The 26595-nt window shown below is 35.6% G+C and overlaps 1 protein-coding gene across 8 annotated transcripts in view; it reads left to right on the forward strand.

The window, feature by feature from the left end:
• STK33 (serine/threonine kinase 33) overlaps positions 1-26595 on the forward strand; it is a 331524-nt gene that overhangs the window by 192301 nt on the left and 112628 nt on the right. For all 8 annotated transcript variants that reach the window (XM_056802155.1, XM_056802154.1, XM_056802150.1 and 5 more), the window contains 3 exons: positions 3943-4507; positions 5829-5951; positions 10810-10923. In XM_056802155.1, coding sequence (XP_056658133.1) covers positions 4118-4507; positions 5829-5951; positions 10810-10923 — 627 coding nt within the window. In that variant the 5' untranslated portion in view covers positions 3943-4117. The remainder of the gene's footprint in view (positions 1-3942; positions 4508-5828; positions 5952-10809; positions 10924-26595) is intronic.

Genomic DNA, 26595 nt, shown 5'->3' on the forward strand with positions numbered 1-26595 from the left:
ATTCATCATTGTTCCCTCTAAGTATAATTCTTCTAGTTACCCAGGTGATAATAATAATTTTAAGAGTTACCAATATCCTATTTTCTTATAGGGATAAAAATCATTTTAACTTATTGGGTCCCTTAAAAAAAGGTCTTTCCTCCTTTCTTAATTACCTTTTGGTGATTTTCTTGGGTTCTTTGTTTGGGCATCAAATTTTCTATTTAAGTCCAGTCTTTTCTTTATGAATGCTTGGAAGTCTTCTATTTTATTAAATTACTGTACATTCCCCTGCAAGAATATAGTCAGTTTTGCTGGGTAGTTCATTCTTGGTTGTTGACCTATTTCCATTGCTTTCTGGAATATCATATATGCCTTTTGGTCCTTCAGTGTAGATGCAGCCAGATCTTGTGTTATCCTAACTGTGGTTTCATGGTATCTGATTGACTTCTTCTTAGCAGCTTGTAATATTTTACTTGGTCTGGTAGTTCTTGAATTTGGCTATAACATTTCTGGGCATTGTCAATTCAGAATTAAATACAGGAGGTGATGTGTGGATTCTTTTAATCTCCACTTTTCCCTCTTGCTCAAGAATGTTGGGGCAGTTTTCTTGAATAATTTCCTGTAGAATTATGTTCAGGCTTTTCCTTTTATTATGCTCTTCTGGTAGTCCAATAATTCTTAAATTTATTTGTCCTGCCTCTGTTTTCCAGATCTGTCATTTTGTGAATGAGGCGTTTTATATTTTCCTCAATTTTTTCATTCTTTGAATTTTGTTTTATAGATTCTTGCTACCTTATGAAATCATTTGCTTCTAGTTGTTGGATTCAATTTTTTAAAGACTGAATTTCTTTCCTGGGTTTTTGGTCATCCTTCTCCTGATCTTTCTTCCTCTTTGCCTCATTTTCAAGTTGGTTAATTTTGGCTTTCAAAGCACTATTTTTTCATTTTAGTTCAAGTGCCTCTGTTTCCAGATGATTTATCTTGCTTTTTAAGTTCTTTTCCCAGTTGCCTTCAGTCTCTCTTAATTGTTGTTTGAATTGTATTTTGAGTTCTTCCCAAGCCTGTGTCCAATTTGCTGGAGTTTCTGTGTTTTTCCTTGGTGTTCCTTGGTCCTCCTCTGTTCCATTTGCTCTTTGTACATTGCCTGGATAGAAGCTGTGGATTGTAATTTTTTTCTTTTTCTGTTGTTTACTCATATTTTTCCTCTCCCCCCTCCCATAATTGCCTGTAATCTTGCTTCTTTGATTATATGCTGGATCTGTGGGGATCAGGTTGAGCTCTGATGCCAGATCTTCCCCAGCTGACAACAGAAGCTGAAAAGGAGCTGGGCTTTCCACCTTGTTATTAAGGTATTTTGTAGTAATTGCAGCCTTCACCCTTGGAGTTTAGTCAGCAGGTTCTCATGGAGTCAGTGGGGAGGGGTGTTGGACCTTGAGCTTCCCTGCCCTCTGAAGGCTTCTTATCTCCCCTATTGATAAGATTAAGTCTGAGCATAGTTAATCTGCAGAGCTGGATGTTCCGATGCCAAAACCTTTAGAAGGGGGTCAGGGACAAGATTGGGTGTCTTGGCTGTGATTGGGCTGCCTTCTCTGAGCTTCTCCTCCAACTGCCTCCCCACCACCTGTGTTCAACTCCCTGAGCCTGGCATAGCTGTGCCAGCAAGGTACTCCATCTGGACTAGATAGAGCCCTTGACCACCCAGAGGTTCCAGGCACTGCAGGAAGCTCAGCACTTTAGGTGGGGGAGGGGTCTTGGGACCTTCCTTCTTCCTTCCCCTTAAACCCGAGTGTTCTAGAATTCAGGATTGTGGGGAGGGGTGTACCTTTTAATTTGAGTCCAACAGGAGGGCACCCTAGCTCTGTCCTGTTGTTAGATTTGGTTTTCAGTCCCCTTGAAGCATTTTGTTTTTAATTGGTGAGGAAGGGTTTTCAGAGGTCTGAATTTTTGCTGCTTCTAAGCTGCCATCTTGACTCCACCTCCTCCGCTTTATTAATTCTTGTTGTTTTGTGAGGCCATTGGCTTCTAATTGCCCAATTCTGGTATTTAAAGACTGGTTTTCCACTATTATCTTTTGGTTTTCCTTTTTGGCTTGGTCTATCCTGCTTTTCATAGCTTCCAGCTGTTTAATTGTGTTCTCCAATTTACTTATCAGTTCATTTGATTTCTGGGCTTTTTTCTCCAGTAGGGAGTTCCAGCCTTTTAGACTGCTATTTTATTTTTGAACTATTTCCAACTTTTCTTGCCAAAACTCCTCCATTTTTTTCAAAATCTCAGATTTAAATTCTTCAAGAGTTTGTGGCCAATTTCAGTTATTTTTTTTTGAAGGTTTGGATGCATTTAATTGTTTGTCATCCTCTGCTGTTTCCTTTGTAGTCTGGACTTTTTTCTCCATAAAATTTGTCCATAGTCAAAGTTTTCTTCTTGATCTTCTTGGTGGTTGGAAGTTGTATTTTCTGGACATTGTTTGCCATCGCTAAGCTGGTTTTTCCTTCCCTTTCCAGTCAGGAATCTGAATGAGGAGGGCAGGCTCTCTGTGTATGGAGCTAAGGAGCGCAGTTTTTGCCAGAGGCCATCTCTCCAGTCTCCATAGCTTCTACTGTTTGAAGCCCTTCTCTAAGCTATCTCCATGTCCAAGGTCTGCACTCTTCTACCTGTTGGAGTCTCAAGTCTAGCAGCTCTCAGGGGCAGGTCTTTGGTGGTCTTAGTCAGCTGCCACGATGCCAAGGACCTAGAGATGCCCCTCTCTTGCTCACTGATTCTATTGCACACTGGCTCTGAGTCTAGAGCACTGGCTCTGTAGGTGGGTTGGGGAGGGTAGATAGCTATTTAACCCCCTTATAGTGTAGAAATGCCCAAATCCCACATATCTTCAATGCTGCGCCCTACTGTAGAGTCCCTTCATTCATATGAATTCAAGTTTTTTGGCCTTTTAAGGTAGTCTATATCAGTAGGTGATGAGGAGGGGTAGATTCCTGTGTCTAAACTGCAGTCATGTTTACCTGGAAGTGTGTCACTCAAAATTTTAAAGCTGAAGGTAGATGCCACTTATCAGGGATATCATGGAGAGGCTTCTTACTCAGCTGCTTATTTAGCTCAGTGATCTCTTCCAGCTTTGAGAGTTTATAAAAATGTGAAAATCAGTCTTCCCATGGCTGCAAAGCTGACAGGTGGCAAAACTAGGACTCAAATCTTGGTCTTCCGACTCCAGGTCTATTACCTTTTCTTCTCCAAGACACACTACCTTTGTGATCATAGGTCACATACTCCTAAACTGAATGGAAGAAGAGAGGATTTAATAATCTCTATTTGTCTTATAGGGAATTTGAGGCTGAGAGTTTATTTACACTTTCATCATATAGACTTTTAGATAAGATAATTTCCTTGAAAATGTTGCAGTCCCACTGTAAATAGAGGTGTATTAATAAAGCTGTTGCTTTAATAAGGATACCAGAACACAAACTTAAGTGTCATATGTTTTTTTCAATTATGCTTTCTGGCATTTTCACAATCCTGGTCAGACAGAGGGTGACTCTTCTGATTGGAGTGTGAGGCATTTGTCCATTCACTGTTCAGGCAACCCTGTGCAATTATAGGAGATAATGATCCATTCTATGAGGATATATTTCTAAAAAAGTGGCTAGTTTTTGGAAATTACATTCTCAGTGGTTTAATTCTAAGCCTTAACCTCTTAGAGCCAGGAATATTGTTATAGAATCAAGACCTATAAACCTAAAAAAGACCTTAAAGATAACCCAGCTTAATCCTTTTACTTTACAATAAGGTAACTAAAACCCAGGGAGGATAATAGATTGGTTCAAGGTCACTCATCTAACACATGGGGAGCTGAGTTTCAGATCCAGGTTTTCAGACTCTGGTTAATATTCCTACCAGTGATTTATCCATTTTCTGATTTCTCACCAGAAATAGTGTGACAACTTATATTTCTTTTTGTTTCTGCAGATCTGGTGTGCCAATGGCTGTTAATGTTTCATTAACTTACAAGACTGAGCCAGTCAGAAGGTAGTTCATTTGAAGGAGGTCGTGTCTTGCTTTTCCTGCCATTTGTTACTCCTTCAAACACTTGAAACACTTTCTCCTCATTTCCTCTGCATGTGGCTGAAAAAATTAAAAAAAAATGGCTGATTGTAGCTTTGACAGAAAAAGTGTAAAATGCCCTGAATGCTCTGGTAATTCCCAACCAGACAGGATTAATTCATGTCGCTGCAAAAATAAGGATTGCTCTAATATTTCTGTTTCTGTCATGGAGACATCCCAGTCTTCAAGCCTCAATAATGCAGAGTTAACAGCAAATGGCAACAGAAATAAAAATCCAAGCACTGAAAACAACAAGTCAAAAGAATATGTCAACTCTGAATATTCACTGATTATGGACAAGTCATCAATCTTCTTTCCATCCACCACCTCAGTCCAAACTCAGTTGTCATCCTCATCCTCATCCTTATCCCCATCACAGAGTTCACAAACGTCTTTACAAGCAAAGGAACAATTGTCTAGCATTAGAGAGGTGAGCAGATTCTGGCCAGTGGCATATTATTCTTTTATGTTTGTTTTCCAGGTATTGCTCAAATCAATCACTGCCTATGACCCTGAATGACCAGGAGTGCTCAATTCAATTCAACAAACATTTATTAAATGCTTACTGTGTGAAGAGCACTCTTCTTGTCATTGGGTAAGATACAAAAATAAATAAGATGCAATCCCTTCCCTACTGAAGCAAGTTACAGCCAAGGTGTCACATTGCCATGCGAAGAACCTAGTCTCTTTTTTTCTAGGGATGGGAAAGGTAGATTGAGCTTACTAAATAAATATTTTTATGAAGCAGTAGATTGTACCTATGACATGTCATAATTACTCAGATTCCCATTTTGATGGAGTCTTTCATATTCTGAAACAGCATGGGATCCAGATGTGGACTGACTCCAAATATGGAGAGAACAGAGGTGTCCCACACGGTCTCCTGACAGTCCCAGACTGTAAAAAGATAGGGCTATACAAAGCAAAACCAGAGGGGGTAGTGGCACATTCTCTTACAGCTTACTAGGAAATTTGCCCCGATAGTCACCTAAACTCTGCATAGAGAATATTACCAAAGATTGACTAGTTTGACCAGCGCAAGACCACTGACTCCACCTAAATTCTCTTCCTTCTCTAACCCAGTAGATGGAGTTTCTGGAGCTCAACTCTAATAAATGCCCCCACTGTGTAGTGTACCCTGATGCTTACCCCAGTTGCTTATGCAAGTACTGTCAATTTAGATTTTCTCACTTGTGGGAAAGAAGCATAGATTTTAGCTTAAATTAAATCTGAATTTCAAAGCACCATCACCAGCTGATGCTGATTAAAGTTCAGCTATAGGGTGAAGGTATTTTTATTACTTAAGAATAAGTCTGGTTGTCTAGGTGGAATGTCACATGTAGTCTCTGAAGGAGATTGCTTTTCACCAGTGACAGCCAACCTTTTGACACCCCATTGGGCAAGTTTGGACTTATTCCTATTTATACTTGGGCTCAGCACAGAAATGCTAATGTATTGTAATGTAGGCCAAGTATCAATGGAAGTGTGCCAATGGTTGGCATTTCCAACAGCAGCAAAACAATCCATTGAGTACTTGATGGCTTAGGTGCCTAGCCCCAAAGGCAAAGCCAAAAAAAGCCATGACATGGGTTTTTTAAGTTGAATTGAAAAGCATTTCAATTTACATTTACAATGAAAAATGACTTGGTCTACATTAGAGATATGTAGTTAACTGACTTAAAGTATTGGTTTTATATTAATAGGAATATTACATTTGTAGTATAATTATATTTTTCCTTTTTGGCCAAAAGCCCTTAAGAACCTCAGATACAATTGAGACAAATAGAAAAGTCTCCGTACATCAATGGAATCGTATCACCTCTTCAGAAGGAAAAGTTCCTCACATAAGGATGGAAGACTGCACTGTTCTCCAGGTATGGCGTTAAACACTAATTTTCCTGTGCCTCAGAATGAGTTTTAAGTGAGGCTGGAGGAGCACACAGCTTTCTATGCTCTTATCTATTTTAAGTATAAGGAGAAATTTTTCCATTTTTGCTAATCCAGTAAGCTAATGGGCAAATCATTTTCTCTAATGAAATATGAACAATTGTCTTAACCAGTTTTAAAACCACAAGCCTAATTACTGATCAGAACAGGCTGTTTGGTGTGGAGTCAACATAATTAAAGAATAACTAGGTGAAAAAAATTGACTATTAGGATGTTGAGGTAGCTAAGTAGCACAGTGGGTAAAATGTCAGTCCTGGAGTTGGGAGAATTTGGGTTCAAATTTGGCTTCCTACCCTTTTTAGCTGTGTAATCCTGATCTAATCACTTAACTCTAATTGCCTAGCCCTTGCTACTCTTCTGTCTTAGAATGGATTCTAAGAAAGAAGGTATGGTTGTTTTTGTTTTTTTTTTAAAGATTGTTAGAGAATTTTCTCCATGTGATTTTTTGCCCAATCTAGAAATAGTCCTAGAGTTCCTTTTCTGGGTTACATTTTATTTCTTTGTTGTAAATTAATTGGCCAGTATGTAAAAGGAGTGTTTTCAGGCACCGAAGGATAACCCCATCACTTACTACTTGTCCTTGGACAAGTTACTTAGCCTCCTTTCCTTCCATAAAAAGCAGGATTTGGACTATATCATCTCTGAAGTCACTTTTATAATCCTATAATCCCTTTTATTCTGGGATAGGATTAAGAAGAAGAATGCTTCAAGGATAGTATGAGTAGGCATTTCATTGATGTTGATTTCAACTACTTTGCCTTAGTAAATAATTTCCATGATTTCCTACAGCTGAAAAAAAAGCTATCACATAGGGGCCAACTTCCTGATGAAGAGCCTCTACAAACTTTACTAGATTGGTGCTCAAACAATAGGTTGCACATTCTTTCTTTGGTACCATATTCAAAATGCTTTCAGTCCAGTAGGACCTGCCTGTGTTTTCTATTGCTGGTGTTGATTTCAGGAATCTAGGATTATCTCCACACCAGGACAAACATCAGAATAAAGTCTTAGTTTTATATAGTGTATTGTCACCAAGAACTTAACATATGTTATTTGATACTCATCACAACCTGGGTGTAAAAATATTCATTCTGTTTTACAGATGAATAGACTGAGAAGCTTAGAGTGCTTGAGATATTTGTCCAAGGTCACATAGGTATTAAAGGGCTTAGCCAGGACCTAAACCCACATTATCTGATTCCAACTTCAGGGAGCTTTCTATTGCATATTGTTGCACCATTGGCCTCTGGAACACATAACATAGAAGCTGATAGGTTGAGGACAAACTTTTTCATCATATGCTTTTTGGTCTTGAAGAATGTGGTTTTTATAGGGATGTGTGGCATACCAGAAAGTATTGTAAAAGCAGGCTTTTTATATTTTATCCATTGAAGGGAATAAGGCAATTAGTCATATGGAAACCAAAATATGAAAGGCTTACTAGAAAGAGCTGATTGGGAGTTAGGAGAACTAGGTTCATAATATTGTACTCGGGTATTGTAGACAACGTTGTATTATGGAATACATAGAATTGTACAATCTTCTCCTTGATTAGAAAACTGAGACCCAGATAAAGCAAGTGACTTGCCAAAAGTAACAAAGTTGCAGGATTGGTTCTATCACTAATTAAATATGTAATTTTGGGCAAACCATTTAGGCATAATAATCCTTAGTTTCCTTTTCTGTAAAATAAAGGGGTTGAATTTATTGCTTCCTAGGGCTTCTTCCAGCTCTAAATTCTATAAAATGTAACTAAATTCCTTCTCAACTTCTTAATGCAATGAAGAAATAATCATCTCATTTCAAAACCTATTTTTCCCACTCATTGTTTAGCTTGATTTTTTTTATCAGTAGTTTTTCCCTCTGAAGTTTTTTTTTTCTCATATGATGTCCAAGGGTAAATAAGTTAATACTTGTGGAAAAATTGAATCGTGTCCACAGAGGAGTTTAGCTCTGTTTTGATGATAGATTGGATGGATAAATTGAGAACTATGAAACTTTAGCTTTTTGTAATAAAGTCTTCATGGCAAACCTTTTTTCGTCCTTCTGAAATTATAATTGCATCTTGGTTGGCAGTCACTGAATATCTTAGAGTGTACTTACCTAGTCTTGGCAGAGTGGCAGAGAAAATAGACAGCTAGTCCAAGAGTCTGAAAGACCTGGGCTCAAGACTCATCTTGGATATATATTGATTGAAGAAAGTTATTTACTCCACAGACTAACTCTCTTGACTATAAGTTGCAGAACAATGACTAAATCACATCAATGAAAGGCATTTCCTCACCAGGAGCTCCCTGAAACTATGAAATGAGAGGTGTACAATAAAAAAAAAATTACTCAATTTGTAGTCATGGGACCTGGATGTGAATCCTAGCTCCTCTATTTACTAACTGCATAAACGTGGGCAAATCATTTTTGGTCCTCAGTTACTTCCTCTGTAAAATTCAGGAGTTGGACTAGATTTTGTTTTTAGTCCCTTTTTCCTCTAAATTCTATGATTCTCTGACTTTTCTAGATTGGGGGAAAGGCATAAGCTTTCACAGTCTTTCAGGGATGATTTTGAAAAGATTTCTCTAATTTTTTGCAAAGTTGGATTAGATGACTTCTGAGGACCCTTTCAACTTGAAGATTCAGTGAGTGAAAGAACTGACCCAGAGGACAGAAAATCAGTTAACCAACAAACATTTGTTAAATACTTACTTTGTGCTAAGCCCTACGCTGTCCTAAGGATATGATAAAGGCAAAAACATAATCCCTGCCCTCAAAGAGTTTATATTCTAATGGGGAGACAACATACAAACATACATGGTGCATTAAATGTAAATGAAAGATAATAACAGATGGAAGGCACTACTAGGAGACAGTAGATCTAGAGTGCAGGGGGAACCATGAGGGTAAATGGGAAAATCTTGTAGAATGCAGGATTTGAATTTTGAAGGAATAGAAGATAGTGATGAAGATGGAGCACTTTCCATACATTGGGAAAGTATCTGTTTGTTCAAAAATATTTATAGCTGTGCTTTTTGTGGTAACAAAAAAAAAAAGAAAATGAGGGGTTGTCTCAATTGGGGAATGACTGAACAAATTGTGATATATGATAGTGAGGGAATACTATTGTGCTATAAGGAATGATGAACCACTTGATTTCTATAAGAACTAGAAAGACTTTCATGAACTAATATGAAGTGAAATGAGCAGAACCAGGAGAACATTATACATAGTAACTGAAACATTGTGGGACAATCAAATGTAATAAATAGCAATGCATTGATCTAGGACAATTCTGAGAGACTTATGAGAAAGAATGCTATCCACATCTAGAGAAAGAACTATGGGAGTAGAAATGCAGAAGAAAAAAATGTGTTTTATTACTTGTTTATATGGGTATATTATTTGGGGTTTAGGTTTTAAAAGATTACTCTATTGAAAAATAAATAATATGGAAATAGATTTTGAGTGATACTACACGTATAACCCAGTGGAATTACTTGTCAGCTCTGGGAAGGGAGAGGTTAGTGGGTTGGGAGAGAACATAAAAAGCCAAAAAATTAAAACTGGCATATAAAGAATTAAAACAAGAGAGAAAATCCTCCAAACATAGGAATAGGTAAAATACCAAAGAAGAAACAAAACATATACTGAACAAATATAATATAGTGGAAAATGTTATAGAAATACCTGATGAAAAAAATAGTATCTAGTGGAATCTCTATCATAGAAAAACAGCAAGAAATTCCAAAATTCTTTAAAGAGAAATAAAATTTAAAAAATTCAAAATTAATTTAGACCAAATTCAAAATTTCAACAAACCTCATAAATAGTAAGAAAAATTGAATTACATAATGTAAAATCATAAAAAGCAGTAGAAACTGTGAGAGCATTATGACAGATTTAGAATACAAATACCAAGGTGGAGGAAAATTTGGCAGAAGAGAAGCAAAAGACATCAACGTTTAAAGAATACATGAATTCCATAAAGGTCAAAGTAATTTGCCCCAATTGTATAGGAATATTAGAAATAACTTAAGGATAATATCTTCCAAGTGAATAAGACAAATCATAAAATTGGAATACCATAGTGGAAGAAATAATACAAGTAAATTCTAGAACTTCTGAATTAGACTATAAAACAGTGAATAGCTATCAGGAAAACATATATATATATATATATATTATGTATAATATATATATATATATGCATGGGTGTGTTTGTGTTTCAGAAGAATGCACATAAATACCCTAATTTCTTTTTTAATCTTATTTTTTATTCTTAACATCATTTAGAAAAGAACAGTTATATATATATATATATAACATATATAGCTGAACAAATAGAGAATTTGCTGTAAAACTATGGGCTTCCACTTTTTAAAAAAGTAAATAGTAAATTCTACATATTTGTTTGAAAACTATCCTGTATTTCCTTCTGAAGCTTCTCTATTCTTTTCCATAATTAAAAAAAAAAGTTTTAATGGCCATATTTTAAAAAAATCATCATTGCTAATGTCCCAACTTCCCTAGCCACCTTCTTTAATCAAGAGAAAAGATAAAGCACACCACCTTAAAAAATAGTCAAGTAAAATAGATACATAGTGTTCTTGTTTAAAAATATATTCTCTCTGCACCTAGTATCCATCATCTCTAAATCAGAATGTAACATGGACCCCTGTTGCCTCATCAGTGGTACTGCCTAATTCTTAGTAAGCTAGGTCACTATGAATATTTTAGATTTCCAACATTTACTGAATAACAGAGAGAAATCAACAAGATGCTCTTTTCCTCCAGCAAATATATTCCTTTGGAAGAAAATTGGGACAAGGGAGCTTTGGAGTGGTCATTGAAGTTACAGACAAGATAACAGATACTAAGTGGGCCATGAAAAAAGTGAACAAAGAAAAGGTAAGAACTATCAGCTGGGCTTTCCTAAGGGCTGAGCTATAGGCATATAATGCCATTAAAAACAATTGAGGGAGATAAATAATGGCTACTAATAATGTGACTTTTATATTTCATAATATGGATTTGGGGAGATTTAGAGTGGGAAAAACCCTGGATTTAGAGTCCAAGGATCTCTGCTTATATTCCCAGCTCTGACACTTACTCCCTTTACTCACCTGTGGACAAGGCATGTGAATTCTCTGGGATTCCATTTCTTCATCTATAAACTGAGGACCTTGAAATAAAAGGCTTCTAAAGCCCCTCTCAGATCTAATATATAATTTATAAATGAAAGGAGTTGGAATAAATCAGAAAGCATGAGAATGAAAAGCAGGGAAGAACTTTCCAGTTCAGAGCTGGTATATAAGTGGTAATTGGATAAGCATCTCTTTTCAGGTGAACTACTTGATACTAAAAATCAGTCTTTAAAACAATTATTTTACTGTTATTTTTGTGTTTCTGTGCTTGTAAGGAAAAATGAAATCATTATTAGTGTTAAAATGTGTTGTCCTGGAATTGGTATGATACATAATATACTTAGAAACAAGCATAGTTTTTTACCCAGTAACTAAAACAAACTATAATTAATTTCCATCAGACTCCATGAAAATTGGTAATAGACAATTATAATGGTAGAGTCAACAGTAAAGGAAGATACTAAAAACCAGAAGGATTATTTCTGGTTGATAAAACCAGATATAATTTAAAATATCACTAGAGACCCTGTTTTTGTTGTTGAATCATTTTCAGTCACGTCTGACTCTGTGATCCCATCTGGTGTTTTCTTGGCAAAGATACTAGAGTTTTTGTTATTACCTTCTCCTTCTCATTTTACAGATGAGAAAACTGAATCAAACAGGGTTAAGATTTGCCCAGGATCACAGAACTAGTAAGTGTCAGAGGCCATATTTGAACTCAGGAAGATGAGTTTTCCTGAATCAAGGCCTGGCATTCTATCCACTGTGTCACCAAACAGCTAGTAGTATAACCTCACCTCTCTCAAAATTTAGAGGATGGAAATGGAGAAAGTCCACTAATCATATTTCATGCTTAAAAAGATCTATCATTTCATTGATATGGGAACTCTTCCCATTGATACGGATTACAGTGCACAGCGGCATTTTATTATGGATTTTCTTGTCATGCAAAACACACTAGTGTTGTTGTTGTAAGAACAAACTCATGCACAACCCCCCCAAAAAAACAAAAACAAAATAAAACCATAAAAACACTGATGTGAAAGATGACTTCAACAGTTCATTCTCTGGAAGTGAATAGCATCCTTAGTCTTAAATCTTTCAGGATTGTCCCAGATCACTGCATTGCTAAGTGTAGTCAAATTTTCACAGATAATCATCCTACAATATTGCTATTATTGCATATAATGTTCTCCCAGTTCTGCTTATTTTGGTCTGCATCAACCCCCACAGATCTTTCCAGTTTTTTCTGAAATTATCTTGTTTATCATTTCTCATAGCACAATACTATTCTATCACCAACATGTTACCACATTTTTTTTCAGTCATTCCCCAATTGATGGACATCCCCTCAATTTCCAATTCTTTGCCACCACAAAGAACTACTATGAATATTTTTGTACAAGTAGGTCCTTTCCCTTTTTTTATTTTTTCCAAATTGTCCTCTAGAATGGTTGGATCAGTTCACAACTCCAGTGTCCCAATTTTGCCACATCTCCTCCAACATTTACGACTTTACTGCCATATTGACCAATATGATAGATGTGAGGTGGTACCTCAGCATTGTTTTAATTTGCACTTCTCTATTCAAGAGTGATTTAGAACATTTTTTCGATTATAAATGGCTTTGATTTCTTCATCTGAAAAATGCTTGTTCATTGAAGGATGACTTGTATTCTTATAAATTTGACTTAGTTCTCTATAAATGAGAAACTAGAACTCTATCAAATTTGTTATAATTTTCCCCTAGTTTGCTGTTTCTCTTCTAATCTTGTTTATATAACTTGTTTGTACAAAAGCTTTTTAATTTATATAATCAAAATTATTCATTTATATCTTATAATACTCTCTGTCCCTTATTTGGTCATAAATTCTTCTCTTCTCCAAAGATCTTCCAGATAAACTATTCTAATTATTCTGTGTTCCCCTAATTTAGTTATGGTATACTTCTTTATATCTAAATCATATATCCATTTTGACCTCATCTTGGTATGGGTTGTGAGATAGTGGACTATACTGAGGTTCTGCCATACTGTTTAACAATTTTCCCAGCAGTTTTTGTTAAATAGTGAGTTTTTATTCCAAAAGGTAGGATCTTTGGGTTTATCAAATGCTAGGTTGCTAAGGTTATTTACCCCTGCATATTATGTATCTAATCTACAATGATCTATCAGTCTATTTCTTAGCCAGTATCAGATTGTTTTGATGATTGTTGATTTAAAGTACAATTCAAGATCTGGTACTCCTAGGCCACCTTACTTCACATTTTAAAAAATTAGTTCCCTTGATATACTTGACTTTTAGTCCTTCTGAATGAATTTTGTAATTATTTTTCTAGTTCTATAAAATAATTGTTTGGTGGTTTGATTGGTGTGGTGCTGAATAAATAAATAAATTTAGGATGAATTGTCATTTTTATTATATTAGCTTGGCCTACCCATTAGCAATTAATATTTTCCCAATTGTTTAGATCTGATTTTATTTGTGTAAAACTGTTTTATAATTATGTGCATATATTGTGCTTGCCTTGGCAAGTAGATTCCCAGGTATTTTATATTGTTTGGAGTGATTTTAAGTGGAATTTCTCTTTATAACTTTTCCTGCTGGACGTTATTGGTAATACATAGAAATGCTGAGGATTTATGTGGATTTATTTTGTATCTTGCAACTTTACTAAAGTTATTGTTTTCAAATAGTTTTTTTGGTTGATTCTACAGAATTCTGTAAGTATACCATCATATCATCTGCAATAGGATTCTGTAAGTATACCATCATGTCATCTGCAAAAAGCAATAGTTAGTTTCCTCGTTGCCTACTTTAATTCCTTAAATTTCTTTTTTTATTGCTAATGTTAGCATTTCTAATACAATATTAAATAATAGTGGTGCTAATGGGCATCCTTACTTCACTCCTGATTTTAATGGGAAGACATAACTTATCCTCATTGTAAATGATACTTACTGAGTGTTTTAGATAGATACTACTTATCATTTTAAGGAATGACTCATTTATTCTTGTGCTTTCTAGTATTTTTTCCCATTTGAATTAGTTTATTTAGTCAATTTAGAACATTATTCCTTGGTTACAGTAATCACATTATTTCCCTCCCTCCCCACCACCCACCCTTTCCACAGCCAACGTGTAATTTCATTGGGTATTACTTGTGTTCTTGATCAGATACTATTTCAATGTTGTTGATATTTGCACTAGGATGTTCATTTAGTCTACATCCCTAACCATATCCCTTCAATCCATGTATTCAAGCAGTTGTTTTTCTTCTGTGTTTTTACTTCCATAGTGTTTTCTTTGAATGTGGATAGAGTTCTTTCTCGTAGATTCCTCCAAGTTGTTTAGGATCACTGCATTGCCACTAAAGGAGAAGTACATTACATTTGGTTGTACCACAGTGTATCAGTCTCTGTGTACAATGTTCTCCTGGTTCTACTCCTCTCACTCTGCATCACTTCCTGGAGGTTGTTCTGGTTCCCATGGACTTCCTCCACTTTGTTATTCCTTTTAGCACAATAGTATTCCATCACCAACATATTCCACAATTTGTTCAGCTATTCCCCAATTGAAAGGCATCCTCCCATTTTCCAATTTTTTGCCACTACAAAGAGCACAGCTTGCATATATCTTTTTCCTTATTATCTCTTTGGGCTACAAACCCAGCAGTACTATGGCTGGATCAAAGGGCAGACAGTCTTTTAGTGCCATTTGGGCATAGTTCCAAATTGCCCTCCAAAATGGTTGGATCAATTCACAACTCCATCAGCAATTAATTAATGTCCCCCACATCCCCTCCAGCAGTCATTACTTTCCTTTGCTGTCATGTTAGCCAATCTGCTAGGTGTGAGGTGAGACCTCGGAGTTATTTTCATTTGCATTTCTCTAATTATGAGATTTAGAATACTTTTTCATGTGCTTATTAATAGTTTTGATTTCTTTATCTGAGAACTGCCTATCCATGTCCCTTACCCATTTATCAATTGGAGAATGGCTTGATTTTTTGTACAATTGATTTAGCTCTTAATAAATTTGAGTAATTAAACCTTTGTCAGAGGTTTCTATGAAGATTTTTTCCCAATTTGTTGTTTCCCTTCTCAATTTGGTTGCATTGGTTTTGTTTGTACAGAAACATTTTAATTTAATGTAATCAAAATTATTTATTTTACATTTTGTGACTTTTTCCAAGTTGCGCTTGGTTTTAAAATCTTTCCTTTCCCAAAAATCTGACAATTATAATATTCTGTATTTGCCTAATTTGCTTATAGTTTCCTTCTTTATATTCAGATCATTCACCCATTCTGAGTTTAACCTAGTGTAGGGTGTGAGATGTTGATCCAAACCTGATCTCTCCCATACTGTCTTCCAATTTTCCAGCAGTTTTTTATCAAATAGTGGGTTTTGGTACTCAAAACTGGGATTTTTGGGCTTATCATAGACTGTCTTTGGTCATTTACCCCAAGTCTATTCCACTGATCCTCCTTTCTGTCTCTTAGCCAGAACCAAATTGTTTTGATAACCACTGCTTTAGAGTATAGTTTAAGAACTGGGACTGCAAGTCCTCCTTCCTTTGCATTTTTTTTTCATGATTTCCTTAGATATCCTTGATCTTTTGTTCTTCCAAATGAACTTTGCTATGTTTATTTATAATTCAGTAAAAATGTTTTTTGGTAGTTCAATGGGTATGGCTCTAAGTAAGTAAATTAATTTGGGTAGGATTGTCATTTTTATTATGTTAGCTCATCCCACCCATGAGCAATCAATGTTTTTCCAATTGTTTAGATCTAGTTTTAATTGTGTGGAGAGAGTTTTGTAGTTATGTTCATAGAGTTCCTATGTTTGTCTCAGCAGATAGATTCCTAAGTATTTTACATTGTCTTGGGTGATTTTAAATGGAATTTCTCTTTCTAATTCTTGCTGCTGAAATGGGTTAGAGATATATAGAAATGCTGATGAGTTATGCGGGTTTACTTTGTATTCTGCAACTCTGCTAAAATTGTTGATTGTTTCAACTAGCTTTTTGGTTGATTCTCTAGGATTCTTTAAGTAAACCATCATATCATCCACGAATAGTGATAGCTTGGTTTCCTCATTGCCAATTTTAATACTTTCAATTTCTTTTTCTTCTCTAATTGCTACTGCTAGTGTTTCTAGAACAATGTTAAATAATAGAGGTGATAATGAGCATCCTTGTTTCACTCCTGATCTTATTGGGAAAGCTTCTAGTTCATCCCCATTACAGATGATGTTTGCTGATGGCTTTAGATAAATACTGTTTATTATTTTTAGGAAAGGCTCTTCTATTCCTATACTTTCTAGTATTTTCAATAGGAATGGGTGTTGTATTTCATCAAAGGCTTTTTCTGCATCTATTGAGATAATCATGTGATTTTTGTCGGTTTGCTTGTTTATATGGTGAATTATGTGGATGGTTTTCCTAATATTGAACCATCCTTGCATTCCTGGTATGAATTCTACCTGGTCATAGTGAATAACCCTTGTGAAGACTTGCTAGTATCCTATTTAAGATTTATTATTATTTATTAAGATATATAACTAAAGTTTTCTTTCTCTGTTTTTGACCTACCTGGCTTTGGGATCAGTACGATGTTTGTGTCGTGAAATGAATTTGGTAGAACTACTTCTTTGCTTATTCTGTCAAATAGTTTGTGTAATACTGGGATTAGTTATTCTTTGAATGTTTGATAGAATTCATTTGTGAATCCATCTGGACCTGGCGATTTTTTCTTAGGGAGTTCTTTGATGGCTTGTTCCATTTCTTTTTCTGATATGGGGTTGTTTAGGTAATTTATTTATTCATCTGTTAATCTACGCAATTTATATTTTTGTAAGTATTCATCCATATCACCTAGATTGCCATATTTGTTGCCATATAATTGGGTGTAGTAGTGTTTAATGATTACCTTAATTTCCTCTTCATTAGAGGTGAGTTCTCCCTTTTCATCTTGGATACTGTCAATTTAGTTTTCTTCTTTCCTTTTTTAATTAGACTGACCAGTACTTTGTCTATTTTATTTGTTTTTTCAAAGTACCAGCTTCTAGTCTTATTTATTAAATCAATAGTTCTTTGACTTTCAATTTTAGTAATTTTTTCTTTAATTTTAGGATCTCTAATTTAGTCTTCATCTGAGTATTTTTAATTTGTTCACTTTCTAGTTTTTTAATTTGCATGCCCAATTCATTGACCTCTGCCCTTATTAATTTGTTAATATATGAACTCAAGGATATAAATTTCCCTCTGAGTTCTGCTTTGGCTGCATCCCATAGGTTTTGAAAGTATGCCTCATCATTGTCATTTTCTTCAATGGAGTTATTAATTGTTTCTATTGATTTGTTCTTTAACTAACTGGTTTTGGAGAATCATATCGTTTAATTTCCAATTAATTTTTGATTTACCTCTCCATGTACCCTTACTAATTATTATTTTCATTGCATTGTGATCTGAGAAGGTTGCATTTATTATTTCTGCTCTTTTGCATGTGTTTGCAATGTTTTTATGCCCTAATACATGGTCAATAATCATGTGCTGCTGAAAAGAAGGTGTATTCCTTTTTGTCCCTATTTATTCTTCTCCACATGTCTACTAACTCTAATTTTTCTAAGATTTCATTCACTTACCTCTTTCTTATTTTTTTTTTTTGGTTTGATTTATCTAGTTCGGATAGAGGAAGGTTCAGGTCTCCCACTAGTATAGTTTTTCCATCTATTTCATCCTTGAGCTCTACTAGTTTCTTTTTTAGAAATTTGGATGCTATGCCATTTGGTGCATATATGTTGAGTACTGATATTTCCTCATTGTCTATACTGCCTTTTATCAAGATGTAATCCTTATCTCTTTTAACTAGATTTATTTTTACTTTGGCTTTGTCAGATATCATGATTGTGACTCATACCTTCTTTTTGTCAGTTGATGCCCAGTAGATTTGGCTCCATCCTTTTACTTTCACCCTATGCGTATCTACCTTCCTCATGTGTGTTCCTTGTAGACAGCATATGGTAGGGTTTTGGATTCTAATCCATTCTGCTATTCACTTGTGTTTAAGGGGTAAGTTCATTCCATTCACATTCAGAGATATGATTACTGGCTGTGTATTTCCCAGCATTTTGATTTCTACTCCTGATCCTGCCTTTTCTTCTTTCACTATTTCCTTCTACACCAATGTTTGTTTTTAATCAGTCCCCCTAATTCCCATCCTTATTTTACTTCCCTTTCTACCCCCTCCCTTCTTATTCCCCCCCTTATTTTCCCTGTAGTCTTTCTAAAACTACCCCCTCACCCTATCCCTCCCTTTTACTGCTTCCCTCCCTACCAGTCCATTTGTTACCCTTCTACTCCCCTATAAGGCACAAATCTATTCTCTATCCCAATGGATTGGATTGTTCTTCCCTCTTTGGGTCAATTTCAATGCACGTAAGAGTTGAGTATTTCCTATATCCAACCTCTTTACCCTTCCAGTGTATTGATGTTCTCCCCACTCCCTCCATGAGCTTCTTTGTGACAAATAAATTTATGCCCATTTGTTTCTTTTCCCATTTCTTTTAATATTAACCTCTTTTTAAGCTCTAGTTATATATATATGTATATATACATATATATAAGTGTATATGTATTTATGCATTTATATATCTATATATCTATTTATGTCTTGTCCTTTCATCCTATACAATTTGTCACTGTTCCCTCTAAGGGTAATTCTTCTATCTGCCCAGGTGATAACAACAGTTTTTAAGAGTTATCAATGACCTTTTTTCTTACAGGGATACATAACATTTTAACTTATTGAGTCTCTTTTAAAAAAAGTATTATGTCCAGGCTTTTTCTTTTGTCATTGTCTTCTGGTAGACCAATGATTCTTAAATTGTCTCTCCTTGAATGATTTTCTAAATCCTCTGTTTTGTGAATGAGATGTTTCATATTTTCCTCAATTTTTTGATTCCTTTGGTTTTGTTTTTTAATGTTCTGCTGCCTTGTGCAGTCACTCAATGCTAGTTGTTGTATTCTGATTCTAAAAACTGTATTTCATCCCTGGCTTTTTGGTCATCCTTCTCTTTCTGGTCTGATTTTCTTTGGAGGTCATCTTTCATCCTCTTTACCTCATCTTTCATCTCCTTTGCCTCATCTTTCATCTTTTTTTTGCCTCATCTTTCATCTCCTTTGCCTCATTTTCTAGCTGGTTGATTTTGGCTTTCAAGACACTATTTTCTCATTTTAGTTCAAGTGCCTCAGTTTTCAGATGACTTATCTTAGTTTTTAAGTTCTTTTCCAAATTGTCTTCAGCCTCTCTTAATTGTGTTTCGAATTGCATTTTGAGTTCTTCCAAAGCCTGTATCCAATTCACTGATCCTTCTCCGCCATCTGTGTTCAATGCTCTGAGCTTAGCACAGCCCTGCATGCAAGCTACACCCTCCAGACCAGTGCCTTTGCCTACTCAGAGGTTCCCACTGCTGCTGGAGGCTCAGTACTCTAAGTGTGTGTGTGTGTGTGGGGGGGATCCTGGGACCTTCCTTCTGCCTTCCCCTTAAACCCAAGTGTTCTTGGATTCTGGCTTTGGGGGGGAAAGGCTACCTCTTGAATTGAGTCCAGCTGGAGGGTTCCTTGGTTCTGTCTTGTTGTTAGGTTTGATTTTCAGTCCCCTAGGAGCATTCAGTTAGTGATCGGTAAGGAAGGGTATTCAGAGGTCTGAACTTCTGCTCCTTCTAGGCTGCCATCTTAACTCCCTAAACCCTTTCTAGTATTTTTTAATAGTAATGGGTGTTGTATTTTGTCAAAAACTGTTTCTGCAGCTGTTGAAATAATAATGTGATTTCTCTTAGTTTGGTTATTGACATGGGCAATTATGCTGATAATTTTCCTAATATTAACTCGGCCTTTCATCCCTGGTACAAATCCCACCTGGTCGTAGTGAATGATCCTTGTGATTTATTGCTGCAGTCTCCATGATAGTATCTTAATTAAAAATTTGGTGCCTATATTCATTAATGAAATGGGTCTAGAATTTTCTTTCTCTGTTATTGTTCTTCTTGGCTTAGGTAACATTACCATATTTGTTTCATAAAAATAATTTGGTAGGATTATTTCTCTGCCTACTTTCTCAAATAGTTTATGTTGTATTGGGATTAATTGTTCTTTAAATGTTATATAGAATTCACTTGTGAATCCATCTGGTGCTGGGGATTTTGTTTTAGGGAATTCATTGAAGGCTTTTTCAGTTTCTTTTTATGATATGGGATTTTTTAAGGATTCTGCTTCCTCTTTTGTTAACCTAGGCAATTTGTATTTTTGAAAATATTCATTTCACTTAGAATGTCAGATTTATTATCATATAATTGGGCAAAATAGCTTCCAATGATTCCCTTAATTTCTTCTTCCTTGGTGATGAGTTCACCCATTTTGATACTGATTATTTGGTTATCTTCTTTCCTTTTTAAAATTAAATTAACCAACATTATTTTATAAAGCCAATTCATACTCTTATTTATTAGTTCAATGTTTCTCTTTCAATTTTTTAAATTTCTCCTTTAAATTTTAGGATTTCCAATTTAGTGTTTATTTTTTCCATTTGAATAAATTTATTTAGTTAATTTAGAACATTATTCCTTGGTTACAATAATCACATTATTTCCCTCCCTCCCCTCCACCCACTCTTCCCACAGTCAACGCACAATTTCATTGGGTATTATTTGTGTCCTTGATCAGAACCTATTTCCATGTTGTTGTTTACACTAGGATATTCATTTAGAGTCTACATCTCCAACCATATCACTTTGACCCATGTATTCAAGCATTTGTTTTTCTTCGGTGTTTTTATTCCCAGTGTTTCCTCTAGATGTGGATAGTAGTTTTTCTTGTATGTTCCTCCAAGTTGTTCGGGGTCATTTCATTGCCACTAAAGGAGAAGTCTATTACATTCGGTTGTACCACAGTGTATCAGTCTCTGTGTACAATGTTTTCCTGGTTCTGCTCCTCTCACTCTGCATCACTTCCTGGAGGTTGTTCCAGTCCCCATGGAATTCCTCCAATTTATTATTCCTTTGAGCACAATAGTATTCCATCACCAACATATACCACAATTTGTTCAGCCATTCCCCAATTGAATGCCATCCCCTCATTTTCCAATTTTTTGCCACCACAAGGAGCTCAGCTATGAATACTTTTGTACATGCCTTTTTCTTTATTATCTCTTTGGGGTCCAATTTAGTCTTCAAAGGAGGAATTTTAATTTGTTCTTTTTTTAGTTTTTTAGTTGCATGCCCAATTCATTGATCTGCATGTTTTCTATTTTATTGATGTAAGTATTTGGAGATATACATTTTCCCCTAAGTAATTCTTTGGCTATATCCCATAAATTTTGATATGTTGTTTCCTCATTGTCATTCTAATTAATAAAATTATTGATTTTTTCAATAATTTATTCTTTGATTCATTTTTTTTAAAGCATTAGATTATTTAGTTTCTAATTAATTTTTAACTTTACTTTCCATGTAACTTTTTGATGATAATTTTTATTATTATGATCTAAAAATATGCATTTATTATTTCTGGTTTTCTACATTTTGTTGTGAAGTTTTTATGCCCTAGTACACAGTCAACTTTTTGTGGGAGCCAAATTCTGCTGAACAGAAAATTTTAAATAATATTTTACAATATTTCTATATTATGTAGTATTATATATAATATAATATATAATTTAAAAATATTCCTTTCTATTCCCATTTATTTTTCTCCAGAGATCTATTAGTTCTAAGATTTCATTCACTTCCTTTCCTTCTTTCTTGTTTATTATTTGCTTAGTTTTATCTAGATCTTAAAGGTGTGTAAGATTTAAATTAATGCACAGTACTTGACTTATTATATTTATAAAGTTTATATTTATCTAACAAAACAGAACCACACGACTAAGTTTTTTTCTACCTACTCAAAAGTCCCATTCCACCAAAGCTCTGAAAGGAAGGAAAAGGAGGCAGAGATGAAACTTCACCCAATTTATATCCTATCTACATGTAATGACAGGAAGTGAGTGTGGTCCTGGAAATTGTAATTTTGCTGGGGATCATAGTTTTTAGGACAACAGATTCAAATTAAACAGGAGAAAGTTGAAGTCTCCCACTGGTATAGCTCTACTGTCTATTTCCTCCTGAAGTTTATTTGATTTCTCCTATAAAAATTTAGAGGTTATACCATTTGGTGAATATATGTTTAGTATTGATATTACTTAATTGTTTATAGTACCTTTTAGCAAGATGTAATTTCCTTCCTTATTTCTTTTAATCAGATCTATTTTTGCTTTAGCTTTGTCTGAGACCATGATTGCTACTCCTGCTTTTTTTTTTACTTTAGATGATCCATAATAAATTCTGCTCCAGCCCCTTACTTTTACTCTGTGTGTGTCACTCTACCTCAACTGTGTTTCTTGTAAACATATAGCAGGATTCTGGTTTTCAATACACTCTTTCATCCACTTCTATTTTATGAGTGAGTTAATCTCATTCACATTCAGTTATGTTTATCAACCATGTATTCCACTCCATCTTATTTTCCATTTTTGAACCTGCTCTTTTTCCTTTGACTCTGTCCCTCTTCACTGGTATTTCTCTCTTTATGCCCCTCCACACATACATCCCCTTTCCTCCTATTACTTCCAATATTTCCTCATCTTATTCCCATCCTATTTCTTGTGTCAAAGAAGCTCATCCCACCCCCTCCTGAGTAACTTTATCTATCTATCAAACATTCCGGACATACCACAGTTGCTCCAGGGTTGCATCAGTGTATGTTCTATACATCTATAAAAGTTAAGGTTTGGGGGAGAACTGGAGAGGATGGACAAGAGAACCACAAGGAGAAGAGACAGAGCAGGCAGGTGAGGGGGGAGGAGAGAAGATACTTGCAGGCTATGCACCACATGGTCGGGTTACTTTTAGGAACTTCATCTAACCTTCCAATAAACCTTATAAAAATATATATCTGGGTAGAAAAAATATTTATTTTAATTATTACAGATGGCAACCATAGTTGGGTTTTTTTTTTTAGAACTTTAATTTTCTTCTGAGAAGTTTTGAGTTAGTGCTTAGTTAAGCTTAAAGATAGAAGCAGCTGCTGCCTGCCAGCATAGACAAAAACTTGCTGAGAAATAGAAACAGATTCATCTAAGCACCTTTTCAGATGGACTGGTGAGAAAAAGTCCCTCTCCTGATTTTCCCCACCCTGCTCTCTTACTTTAGAAGTCCCAACCCCTGACTTCCCCGGGTGCATGAAACCACTGGCTCATACTGCTCCTTTGTTCAGCCTAGTGCTGCACTGAGCCTGGAGACACCCCCTTAAATCAACCCTGGGGTATACTTTAGGGGCTCTCTGGGGCAGTAGAGAAGGGAAAGGAGGCATTTTGCCTGAAATAGAACTGGGGACCCAGGCAGGGGAGCACCTGCTTTATATTAAAGGGCTGGATCCCATGGACACAAAACACAGACTCCTGTTTCTTCCCAGAATCTGCACTCTCCCCACGTGGCCACCTCCCCACCCGACCTGACTGTTTTGGATGAGAGTGGGGTGGTAAAGGATGGGTCACCCTCACAGAAGTTGCAGACTTGGGGAACAGCACACAGGGGTGGCTCCATAGGAATTGGTGTAAGACCCTGCCCATTCAAAATGGGGCTGAGTTTTTTATTTTTAACAGAGGGGCACTAGGACCCAACGGATCTTTTCCCGCCCAGTGTCTGCTCAGAGTCACTCATTAAATTAATTCTGAGGTTCCTTCCAGGCTGTGCACTAGATTTAGGGGCTCCCTACCCCCAACTTAAAAAAAAGGGGCCACTGCCTAACCTTGGTGGGTGGGGAAACTGCATTTTTCTCTCTGCCTCCCCCATCCTCAAACTTTCCTTGTAGACTGCCTAGCTTCTTTTGCACATCTAAAGCCAAATTTTCCTTGGGAGTGCTTGCCTTCATTAGCATTTTACTAGCCACTCAAAGCTTTCCTGGAAGACTGCCTTTCTTTAGCATATTAAAAGACATTTTTTTTTTGCTTTCTCTTTATCTGAATGCTTGCCTAGATAGGTCTACCCACAGGTGCCTTCCACTCTACACATATTTATAGTGCCACCCACTGTAGAAAATTAAAACTACAGGAAAATAAAAAGAATTCCTTTTCTATTGTTACTAGTGATCTAAAATAATGCTATTAAATTGAATACATTTAATTAAAGGGATTATTGATAGGAAATATTAATAATATTGAATTTAAGTTAAAACCAAATTTCTAAATTTGAACAAATCCAACATTAAATCAAATTAATTACATGAAATAGTAAGGATATTAAGGGATAATTTTTGAATACAATAGTATTAATAATAATATCAATAACAATAATTATTAATTTTTAATAACTTATTAGTCATTATTATTTACTAATCGTTATTATTGATGGTTGATACTTGTTTATGGTTAATGGTTGTTAATTATTAATAGCAATAACTATAATTGATGCATATTATTAACACCATTAATAATTATTAATAAATGCATATAGTTATTAATTATTAATAACAACAATTATTATACTCAATTCATTATTGACACTATTCCTGTGCAACAGTAAAGGTTTCCTTACATTAGCTTTTTGTTTTCAACCTTCTCTTATTGCCTTCCATAATAACATTGAAGAACTTTGTGTCTCCATTTTTTCTTTTTGTTTTGTTTTGTTTCAGGAAGTTTTCATTATTTAAGTTGGTCATTTAGCAATACTTAAACTAGCTTAAATAGGATATACAGACTAGAAAATATGGGAAATACTGCAACACATCAAAGGAAATCAGGATATATTCCTACTGATTCAGCCCTGTATAAATTTTTAAATGACTGGAATGATCCAAATTTGCCTGAGAATTGGATTACAAAGAAAGAAGCTAGAAAGCTTTGTAAGGCATGGATGAACATCTCTTTTACCTGGCCAAAATATGGCTCTTTTGACTTCAAGAATTTAAAAGATTTGAAGTTAGCCATTAAAAACAAAGTGTCCAAAGATTATAAATATTGGTACTTATGGGCATATCACATTGATGAATCATCCATTCCCTCCAGTGAGGAAACCTTTCTTTCTTTGGAACCAAATCATTCTAACATAACTCCTTCAGTCAAATCTATGAAAGAAAAATGCTCTATCATCCCACCTGGCCTGTGAAGAGGATTCTCCTCATACTGACCCAAACCAGGACTTGAACAGCTCCTCTCCCTGTCAGACCTCTCTCATCCCCTAGTCCTCCCATCCCCTTTACTCCCAATCTACCTCTCTACCCTCCTTTGCCTACCCATCTCCCCTATCCCCAATCTTATCATCCCTACTTCAATCCTTTTCCATACCCTCCTTCCTACCCACCTTAATGTGACCCCTCTAGACCTCACCCTTCCTATTCCTCTCCACCCACCCCAGCCCCTCCCTAGTTCCTCTCCACCACACTCCCAGCCCTGCCCCCAATCTTTTCACTCTGCCTCCCCACCTACTGACCAGCTCCATTCCACCACCCCATCTCCTTCCCTTACCAGCCTCACTACAACCCACTCCATTGAACTCCAGAATACAGGCCAAGCAGTAGTTACTGCAGATGATTCAAATAAAGGTCTTTTCCCTCTAAGAGTAGTCCCTACATATAACAGACATGGAGATTTAGTAAACATTAGATATCATAAACCTTTTTCTCCACAGGACATTGAGAGATTCAAAGAAAAAACACGTTCATATGAAGATGATCCTGTGGTGGTGATAAATAAGTTTGAACATATTTTTCACACATATAATCCCACATGGTTTGATGTAGAAGATTTGTTCCAGGCCTTGCTAACAGTAAGGGAAAAGAATAAGATTCTTTCTCTTGTTATTCAGGCCCAAGGCAAGGGAACAGCTCATTGTCCAACTGAAGATCCGAAATAGGACCCAAATTCAGAGTAAGATTAGTTATAACTGTGCCATGCTAGAAATGCATTGCTAAATCTATGAGAGCCTGTTCTGATAGGCCTGGTACATGGACTAAATTTGAAAATCTTAAGCAAGAAGATAGTGAAAATCCTGCCCAATTTATGGATAGACTTATTGAGCTGGGAGGAAGATATATTGAGCTTGATCTGGATAGAGAACGGGACCTTAGACAAATCAGAATTCAATTTGTGAAAAACAGTTGTAAGGTAGTTAGGAATTATTTTATGACTAGCTGTCCAAATTGGCCTACTATGGACCTTAAAGAATTAAAAAGAGTGGCAGTTTATGCTTTTGGGGGACATAAGGAAAAGTAGAAGGAAAACACTGATTTAATGGAAGCATTAAGGAAGGAAATAAAGGAATTAACTTCTAAACAGAGTGAGAAGGATAAAGAAAATGCTACTTTAGTAGAGACATTGAGGAAGGAAATAAAAGAATTAAC

Source organism: Monodelphis domestica, chromosome 6, assembly GCF_027887165.1.
Source record: "Monodelphis domestica isolate mMonDom1 chromosome 6, mMonDom1.pri, whole genome shotgun sequence".
NCBI lineage: Eukaryota > Metazoa > Chordata > Mammalia > Didelphimorphia > Didelphidae > Monodelphis > Monodelphis domestica.